General features: G+C 60.2%; 1 protein-coding gene across 1 annotated transcript; it reads right to left on the minus strand.

The window, feature by feature from the left end:
• Positions 1 to 4800: 4800 nt before the first annotated feature.
• On the minus strand, positions 4801 to 8960 carry CBX4 (chromobox 4). The gene is made up of 5 exons (XM_042833006.1): positions 8853 to 8960; positions 8710 to 8753; positions 7949 to 8014; positions 7270 to 7336; positions 4801 to 6912 (listed from the first exon to the last, which is right to left on the minus strand). The coding sequence occupies exons 1-5, from the start codon at positions 8919 to 8921 to the stop codon at positions 5587 to 5589; spliced, it is 1572 nt and encodes a 523-aa protein (XP_042688940.1). The 5' UTR covers positions 8922 to 8960; the 3' UTR covers positions 4801 to 5586.
• Positions 8961 to 10239: the final 1279 nt, after the last annotated feature.

A 10239-nucleotide genomic window follows, 5' to 3' on the forward strand; every position in this document is an offset into this window, starting at 1 on the left:
AAAAAAAAAAAAGAGTTAAGTGTGTCAGTCCGAAACCAGAGCTGCCAATGCCACAGCTGAGATTTATTTGTCACACGCTCAGGCGAGAGACAGAAGAAATTCCTGTGATAATGCTTGTCTCTGCTCAGCCGTTGCTGCCGCACCACAAATTGCTGCTTGCAGCACAAACTATGGAAATGCGATACATTCGATTAGATGCCTTCTTGTTGGGTCTCAACGCGCCGCGTTTGCTAAGAGTTATTTCTGAGTCCTGAGAGTTAAAGAGCCTTCAAGAAATAGAGCATCAAACGCTCTGAAAGTGGGTCTGCCTCTGGTGCCGGAGGTACTGAAAGGAAAAACAACGGGAGAGCAGAGAGTGGGGAGAGAGGGAAGAATTTCTCAAAGCAAAGCAGGACGCCCGGGGCAGGATCTTCGCACCTCGGGTTAAAAATGGCTCAGGGTCAGGTTGAGCCCTTAAACTCGAGATAAGGCATCACTCCGGCCGCCAGGCAGCGAGATCGAGAGCACCTCTGGTGTCTGGCCAGCGACACCGCCGTTGTCCCGTGATGAATCTCCATGTTTGATCTGTCGTCGGTGACTTCATGCGACAGAAGGAAACAAACAGAGGAGGACGATGTCACGGCCGGACCCAGCGGACAGAGGGCAGAGCTATAAAATCCCTTCCTGATGTTGAAATGACAGCCTGGCTCTCAGCGTGCTGCAAATGGATGGGTGCACTCAGGGACAACGCTTCGCCCTGTGTTTTTTCAAGCCGTGTGGAACTGCTAGCATATGTGAAAATTAACATTTACTAACGCATGCCAATTGATGCTTATTTTGTGCTTTCAGGTGCCTTCTCGGCTCCATGATGCCCAGCAAAGCTTCCCTCTCCAAAGGTCACCTTTGACAATCAAAAGAACCTGACACAAAATACAAATGGTTTCTTCCCTGCAGTCACCAAGTGAGCTCGGAAGGCTCTCATTTGTGAAGTGCATCCCCCTCTACTGCATCACCCCCTGAAATCCCAGTGCCCTGACCTGCACAAGGGGCATCTGCAGGGTTCCTTGGGGCCACCAGCCCCAGCTGGGTCCCACCAGCAGCACCTGACAGAGAGAAACGCTGAGTCCTGCTTTCCACTCCGGCCTCTGTTGCTCACAGCTCTCTCACACCAGCTTTGTGGGCTGCAATTTTCCGCGTTCGGTTTCAGCCAAGAGGTGACTTCTGAAGTTTGAGTCATCCTGCTTCTCCCATCCTTGTCTTCTGTGAATGAAGGGAGGTCACTGCCCTGCTCTGCATCAGGAGGGAACAGAGCAACGGGGCTGCCTGGGGCCCAACCACTGCAGCTCCAGGACAGGTGCTCCTGCAGAAGAAGCTGAGAACCCAATGGCTCTCAGGAGAGCAGGAGATGCAGCCTCACCCCAGCACAGGAATTTCTGCTCAGCGCAGTCTGTATGTCCAATATTAAATACACATTTGTTGCAGCTTCCACCAGCTCAGGCCCTCCATCACACTGCATTTCATAACCACAGTGATGGCTGTTTAATTCACTTCCTCTAGCTGTAGCATTTTTCTACCCTGGCTGATGCAGCACAACTTGCAACACCTCCCAGAGGTTTAGGCTGTCCCTTTCCCTTCCTTGAGCTGAGCACTGCTGACTCAGAAGCTGCAGCCCCTCTGGGGCTGTGGTGATGCTTCAAACCTCACAAGAATGGAGCTGCGGCTGCTCTCCCCCTCCCACCCTGGGATGCAGAGCTCAGAACATCCCAGGTTGGGAACTTGGCTCCTGCTGCCCCTTGCTGTCTGACAGAGACCTGGAGGAGTTGGCAGCTGGTGATGGAGCTTCCTTTCCTTCTCACCCCTTAAACAACGCGTGCCTGCGATCAGCAGGGCCAGTAAGGATGACACATGGCCAAGATTGCTGAAGTCACAGCTGTTGAAATGCAGGGAGCTCCCTACCGGGCTGCGCTGCCTCGCACAGCGTGCTTTATATGCCTGCTCGTCCCATATAAATAAATCTTCACGTTTGCAGTTTACTTGAAACTACATCAAGGTGACAGCTGAGCCGGCGGCTCCTGCTGAGCAGCAGTATCTGTACCACGAGGCTGCTCCTATGGGCAGCAGCACAGCCAGGACTGTCCCTCCTCACCCTCTTCCCTGCTTACTGCCCCTCCATGGCCCATTGGCACTCATGGACCCAAAGCAGTGCGGGTGGGAGCCCAGCACTGAGCCCCATTAGACCCAGCTTAATCGAGAGTGGACAATGGCAGCCAATGCGTGCAAGGCCATGCTGTGCTGGGGGTGGAGGGCATGGAGAAAACGTGACCCCACAGCAGCAAAGTGACACCGTCAGCTCCCCACAGCACAGAGCAGAGTGGTAGAGGTTGAGAAGAACAAAAACTCCACAAAATGCATCAAATGACTGCCTGGAGGAGCCCCCCATGCACACAGGCATGCACCACCCTCACACCCCTTCTTTCCCCGTCTCTTTCTCTCTCATCCCAGTTTAGCGTTGGAAGTCTCCCAGTCCCTGTAAGGCTGTTTAGCATCCTCCCCTCAGCAGCACCCGCACTCTCTGGGCAGCACTGCTGGGCCTGCTGCATCCAGTACCAAAAGCACAGGGTCACAGAGCTGCAGCAATGGGGTGAGCGCAGGAAGGCAGGCACTGCTGCGAACACAGAGGGGAGAAGACAAAACCAGCTTTGGAGCACAAGTCTGCAGTCCCCTCCTCTCCCAGCACTGCAGTGATCTTATAGGGACGGAAGCATCAGACCCTTTCAGAAGAGCTAAAAACACGAATACAAATTCTCCTTTTAAATCAGCAAATGTTTCTCTGGAGTAAGTCCAAACCAAACAGAGGTTAACGCATTCCTGGGAAATACATTAAATGCAGCACACAGCCATCTCCCTAATGGACAGCAGCGATGCTCCATCTCGTCCTGGATCGCTTTGATAACCATTGAAGGCATAGCGGACCTCACATTAATTTTCTCAGTAACAGACATTTAGGTTTGATGCACTTAATACGGCATCAGAGCGGCATGAATAAGTAATTTATACCCTGGGCTCTTCGCCTCTCTCAGCCAATTGGCGCAGAACGAATGCAGAGCGTATCTTTTAAACCAACGGCGACTTATCACACCTTTCAGAGCACAGGAAGCTGCCGGCGCGGTGATAAACACCATCAAACTATTAAAGCAGGAGCTATCTGCCTCTGTGGTTTCCGGGAAATGGTGCCTCGAACCAACCACCCCCCTGCTGATGGTGTTTTCAGCACTCGTAGGGCGGTGGGCAGCGGGGAGGGAAGCTGCGCAATCCGCTTTTCTCGGCGCAGCCAAGTGCAAACAGCGGTTGGCTGCAGAGCATCACACACCTGTGCGGTGGGGAAGGCGGTTCTGACCCCGACGTGAGCTCAAGGTCCGGCCACGAGGCCGCAGCCCACGCACAGAAGTCAGGCAGTGGTGTTTGAGAGACACCTCAAGGGTCTCATCCACACAGAGGTTCCCCATCTCGCGCAACATCTGCCCCAGCAGAGCCCGCCTGCCCGGCCCCGCTCCTGGACTGGCTCCTGCCGCTGTCTGTCGAGCTGCACTTCCTCTTTCATAAATCACATTTTGCATTCTGAGCATGCGTCTCCTCTTCCGTGCCATTTTTTGCTTTCAGATAACCATTAGCTTAATTAATCAAGGGAAGCGCATCGCTCCTGATTGCCGGCTCCGCTGGGATGGCAGCGCTCCCACCCAACACACTCCAACCCACAGAACCCAGCACCACACCATGCTGGTTGCAGCCCTCAACCGAGTCCAGCCAGCAGCAGGTGTTGATGAACCCAGGTCAGCTCTTCCCACTGCGACCGCGAGGTTTTGGGGTCTGCAGTCCTCTCCAAAGAAATGGGTGAAGGTGATGGAACACAACTGCGTGAGTTTCCATTGGCTTTCAAGCATCAACAGAAGGAACAGATGAACCCAGGAGGTCAACCGAACAGCAGAGATCATAGAATCATAGAATGGACTGGGTTGAAAAGGACCACAATGCTCATCCAGTTCCATCCCTGCTGTGTGCAGGGTCACCAACCACCAGTCCAGGCTGCCCAGGGATGGGGCATCCACAGCCTCCTTGGGCAGGAAACCATCATTATGGCATCGGCTCCCAGAGGATGCTTCCACTGTAAGGGCACACTGAAAAGCAGACCTGAGCAACACCACCACCACATCTCAACAGTACCCATAATTTGAGATGGTTCCACATCCACACAGAACCTCCTCAGCCATCCGAGCTGGAAAAAACGGCACCTACACACAAAATCCTCAGAACTGAGAAAGGAACAGCTGCCACGATGACATTTATAGTTACTGAGCAGAAGTTTACGTGGCCTGAAAGGCAGAAGCATGGAGCAGAGCATCCTGCAAGCAGAGCACTGCACACCTGCACAACAGCCAAGGGGCACCAATGGTGGAAGGGCACAGCCCCAGGAAGCTCCAGTGTGCCTGCCAGCTCCGCCTCATGCAAACCACACAGTTCTGCCTCTCACAGACTTGAAGCTTTCGTATACACGCATTATTACCAGCTAAGATCTCAGGAACTCAACCTCAAGCCAAAGCACCAGCTGAGCACAACTGAGCCCACGGCACTCCTGCAAGCACGTGGTTCCAAGAAGCCACCACCTCAAAAGACACGGGGACCCTCAGCCCCAGGTTTTGGGGGAGGCCACTCGTATCCTGCAAGCACTGCACCTCAGCCCTGCTGCCACCCACAGCAATGCTCGGGACCCCCCAGCACAGCCCTGCTGTTTGTATGCAGTAACAAACGCACTCCAAATCCTGGTAGCTTTTATAAAGGTTTATAATCCTTTGCCATGATTGCATGATACATTTCTCCCCCGTGATGCAGCCCTGGGAGCAGCCGGGCTCTGCTGTCCGACCCAACCCGCCGCAGACATCAAATGCACTTTCAAACATCTCCATTTAATATTTACATTCAAGCAATTAATAACTGGAAGCTTATAGTTTAGACATTTCTAATAGCAGCAATTTCTATAATAGCTCGTTTAGCTTTAGATAACGATTTTTTTTCTTTTTTTTTTTGCACATAGAAACACCACATGTGTACAGTATCAAAAAATATATACCAGGGATGGTCCTGCGGGGCGTGGGGGGGGGGGGGGGACGAGACTAACAAATGCCAAATGGTTAAAAAGGAGAACAGAAAATAGTCGTCTGATATAGTTTATAAGGTGATCTAGGGACTCCATAAATCTAGGCTTTATATTTCATTATATAAATACCTACAAATAAATATATTAGCACAGTCGGAGGGCGACCAGCCTTCAGCTCAAACAATACATTTCAATAACACCACGTACAAACGGGAGCAAGAATCACTCGACAAGTTAGCACTGTTAAAATATAATACTATAACTCTGAGTAACCGCCCGGCCCCACAGCGCCCAGGGCAGCCCCACAGCACCCGCAGTGGGAGCAGCAGCAGTGGGCACCGTGTGGGGCAGCGCAGGGCCCCACATCCCGCAGTGAGCGGGGCCAGAGATGCCACCCCACTTGGCTCTGGGGACGGGGCAGCAGCGGGGCTGCGCTCCCATGGGGAGCAGCCGCCTCACACCGTCACGTACTCCTTGAAGGTGACGGTCAGGCAGTTCGCGGTCACGTCTGTGATAATTATATTCCCAAAGAAGGGCTTGAAATCCTGCAGGCCTTCGGCCTCCTCCTCCTCCTCCTCCTCGGCCGCCTGCCTGGGTTGCTGCTGGGGCTCCACGGGCGGCTGCTCGGCCGGCACCGGCGGCTCCTCCGGCTTCACCTGCACCAGGGCCGCCTTGCCCTCCGCCCGCGGCTTGACGCAGCGCAAGTCTATGGGCTCGTCCAGGTCTGAGTCCAGCAGGATGACCTCGGGCTGGGCAGGCAGCTCCGGCCGCTCGGGGCCGAGGCAGGTGGGGGCACTGATGCTGCGCGACGTCAGGCGCTTCTTGCCAGGCTCACGGTCCCCGTGTGGCTCTGACAGGCAGCGCTTGCGTGCGCTGGGGCTTGAGAGGTTCAGTCCCATGGAGGACGGGCTGTGCTCATGCCCAGGGCTCAGCGACCAGGGCACGAGGTCTGGCTTGGTGGTAAGCTGCAGCGGCTGCTCAGCCACGGGCAGGGGCAGCTCCTTGCTCGGAGAGGGCTTCCTGGGACCCTCCTGCGGCTCAGCAGCGGGCTGCCTGCTCTCGCCCTCCGCAGCGCTCAGGCCATTGCTGCCCACCGCCCTCTCCTCGCCCGGCTTCCTCCAGGCCTCCAGCTTCTCCTCCCCGCCCTTCTTAGCAGTCCTCTCCTCCGGCGCCCGCTTCCGGGGTGGCTCCCCAGACTTGATCTTCACCGCCTGCATGCCATTCTCCATGTACTTGCTCATGACGATCACGATGCGCCCGTTCTTGTTTTTGTTCTTGACGATCTTCATCTTGCCCCCGAGCCCGTTGCTGGTGACCCTGTCGCGAGGGGGGGGCCCGGTGCCACTGGACAGGTTCTTCTCAGCCCCGTTCTTGCTCTCAGTAGCGAGGTTCTTGACTGGGCCCAGCAGGTTCTTGGCTGCACCGTGCACCCACTTATCCGGATGGGCACCCAGAGGGCTCTTGGTGTTGTCCAAGCAGGCCTGGCCTTGCGGCTCCTTGCTGCTGGGATGGTAGTGGGGCTCATACATCTTGGGGTCGGGCTGGTAGTGGTGGTGCTTCTTGCTGTTGAGCTGGTAGTAGTACTTGCCCTTGCTGTGGGACTGGTGCTTCACGCCGCTCTCCTTGCCGTTGGGCTGGTACTGGTGGTGCTTCTTGCTGTTGAGCTCATACTGGTGCTGCTGGCTCTTGCCGGAGGAGCCGAGGTCCAGCTTCGGCCGGGTGTCCACGGTGGGGTCCTGCAGCCCCGTCAGGATGTTGGAGCGGCGGGCGAAGGAGGGCAGCTGCAACACAAAGCCGAGGGCTGAGCCTGGCCGGGCCCCGCCGCAGGTGCCACCCCCGGCACGCTCAGTGCGCCGCGCAGCCCAACCCGCGCCCACTTCCAGGCCCCGCATTGCTCCAGATTAATGAAGCAATGAAAAGAAGAAAAGCCCCCTTCAATCAGCTGCCTGGGAACAGAGTCCAGCCGGGGCCAGCAGCCTGCTAATGCCACCCAGCTGCACACTGCCCCGTGCCCGGGGGCTGCATCATGAGCTTGGCACTGGGGACGCATCCCCTGGGTGCTGCACGCAGATCCTTCGTATGATGCAACCCGTGGAAAGGAAAGCAGCCCCCCGGGACCCACTCCCCATCGCCTTTACCTGCACGACGAGCGGCTTCGGCTTGGGGCCCCGCTTGCGGTATCCCATCAGCTGTTCCTGCCGCTCCCTGCAGGAACACGGCATCACGGTGAGGCTGCAACCCCCCACGCTGCACCCACCGCCCTGCGGTGCCACGGTCCGGGTGTCGGAGGGGGTAAAGGGGAGGTTTTGGGAGCGGGAATGGGCCGGAGCCGCAGGTACGGGGCTGCAGGAAGGGGTCCTGCAAGAGGGCTGGGGCGGGACGTGACTGCAGGACGGCATCCCTGCCACCGCCTCCCCCCGCCGCGGCGAGGGGTGAAGTTTACAGTTTGCGCCAAAATACGACAGGAAATAAATGCATGGAAAGGAAAAAAAAAAAAAAAAAAAAAAAAAAAAAAAAAAAAAAAAAAAAAAAGCAGTTGGAGCGCAGCAGCAGCACCGCCTCCTCCACTCGCAGGCATCGAATCCCCGCGCGGGCAGCAGCCGAGCGCGGCGTGGGGGGAGAACGGCTCGGGGATCGCGCACCGGAGGCGTATCCCGGCCCCGCGCCCCGCACCCGCCCCGTCGGGGCCGCGCCCCCCGGGCCCGTCCTGCGCCCTCCACCCCCCGTTCGCCCTTGCGCGGCCCCCGGGCGGCGAACGGCCCCGTGACGCATCTACAATTGCACGGCCGGGCGCGGGGCCGGGCACCCGCAGCTCACCTGTTCTGGAAGGCGATCAGCAGCCGGGGGTCCAGGATGTTCTCCTCCGGCTCCCACGTGTTATACCTTGCGGAGGGGACGGGGGTAGCGGTCAGGCGGGGGCCGGGCGCGGTGTAGGGGTCGGGGCCGTTCTCGCCGGGAGCCCCGGGCCCGCTTCGCAGCTCGCGCCCGGGGTTCGGTCCCGCGGGAGGGGGATGGGCGGGGGGGGGTGTGTGAAGAAGGGAGGGGGGGTACGCCGGGGACAGGACTGTTTATTTAGCGCAGTTATTATTCCGGAGGAATTCTAAGCATGTCATGATGAAATTTTCCAAATCCCCTTTCCCGGACCCATTAAAGCGGCCCCGGCGCGGAGGAGGGACGCGGCCGCGGGGTCCGACGCGCGGGGCCCCCCCCCCTCCCCCCCCCCCCCCCCCCCCCCGGCTGTGTCACGCAGCCCCGAGCGCTCCGCGACCGCGCCGCCCGCTGCCACCCGGAGCGACCATCCCGATCCGACCCGCGGGGCCGCGCGGTTTTATTTTAGCCCTTATTTCCCCCCTTTCCAGGCGCCCGCCCCCCCCGCTCGGTTCTGCAATATGGAGCCCGACTCCCGAGGAGGGAAAGGGGGAAGGAGCCATTTTCTGGTGCACATCAGCCGCCGCCTCCCGCCTCGCTCCGCTCCCGCCGCCGCCCGCCCGGGCCCCGCCGCCGCCTCCCGCCGCCCGCCCGAACCCCGCCGGGGCGCCCCGGGGCCGCTCTCCGCGCGTCCCCCGCCCGGTACTCACTTGGGCGACCATCCCCTCCATTTCACCAGGTACTCCACTCTGCCCTGCGGAGCGCGGGAGGCAAAGACACGGCGTTCAGCGGGACCCACCGCCCGCCCGCCCGCGGCCCCCCTCTCCGCCTCCCCGCCTCTTTCCCTCCGCACCTTTCGGATCCGCTTCTTCTCGATGCTCTCCACGGCGAAGACGTGCTCGCCCACCGCCGGCAGCTCCATGCTGCGCTCGGGAAGGGCCGAGCCGGGCGTCCGCGCTGCCCGCTGCGGCCGAGCGGGGCTCCGGCTCCGGCAGCTCCCGCCGCCGAACCGACAGACACTGCGCGGCGGCCGCGGCACCGCAACCCATGCAAATCCCGGAGCGAGACGTCAGGGAGGCGGCGCCTCACGGGCCCGGCTGCCCGTCAACGGCGGGGCCGGGGGATTGGCGCAGCGCTGCCGGGGAGCGAGGCGGGGAGGGGGGGCGGGCGCGGGGCGGAGGGGGGCACGCGCGAGCGGCCCGGCCCCCGCCCCACGCGTGACTCAGCACGGCCCCGCGGGGAGGGCAGGTGCGCGGCCGGAGGAGCGGCGGGGCCGGAGGTGCGGGTGCGGAACCCGCCCCGAGGATGCGTGGGGATTGAGCCCCCCCCGGAAGGCTCCGCGTTGCCGTGGGCTGCCCCGCAGCGCCCGGGCCCGCCGCGTCTTCCTCCTCTAGTCCCGGCCCACGGCGGATAAATTGGCGTTGTGCTGGCGTTGGTCCTCCAGCCGGCGTTGCGGGGTGACCCCCGGTCCTGCGGCGCGTTCCCCCCGCCCGGTGCCGGAAGCCTCAACCGGCAGCGGCGTGCGGGGCTCCCGCTGTGCGCTGCGCGTTCTCGCCGCTCGCGTGAGCGGATGGAGAGCAGCACGGGGCTCCCTCCACGCGAGGCGGTCGGGCCCACGTGTGGCCGTGCCGCGGGGCGGGGATCCCGGCCCTTCTCTGCCCGGCGTGCGATGGGAGCCGCTGCGGTGCGGTACTGGGACGTGACCTCCTCCGGGCAGGTGGAGCGGGGAGGGCCGGGCGGTTGCGGGGTACGGCAGGCGTGGGGCTCCTCCGGGCGGCCCGGGGCCGTGATCCCCGCCTCCCCGTCCCGGGATCTGTGCTCCGGGTCCCGCTTCCTTGTGCCCGCTCTGCCCACGCGGATCCCGGTAACTTCAGAGGGGCCGAGCTCGAACGGAGCGGATCCGCTGCCAAAGGTCCGGCAGCGCCCCGAGGAGGTTCCCGTGCTCTCCGTGCCCCCCGTGCCGTCCCCCTCCCCCCGTTGGCAGCAGCGGCAGCCGGCGGCCTTCGGGGCCCGGCCCGGCGGTGCGGGGGCACTGCGCAGACAGCTCTGAATGTCACCGCGCCGGGGACCATAACAAAGACGCAGCCGCCGAGATCGTAGAGCCGAGCCAATAAAAAGCAAACTGATATTACAATTTTGATTTCCCTGGAGGGCCGAAGGGGCTTAATGTAAGAATTATTATCCATTGTGAACAGCAGCCGAAAGAAAGCCCAGACAGGAAGATTTAATTTTTTTTTTTT

The sequence above is a fragment of the Centrocercus urophasianus genome, unplaced genomic scaffold (genome assembly GCF_019232065.1).
Source record: "Centrocercus urophasianus isolate 14NV4802_14NV808 unplaced genomic scaffold, USGS_Curo_1.0 seq_40, whole genome shotgun sequence".
Taxonomy (NCBI): domain Eukaryota; kingdom Metazoa; phylum Chordata; class Aves; order Galliformes; family Phasianidae; genus Centrocercus; species Centrocercus urophasianus.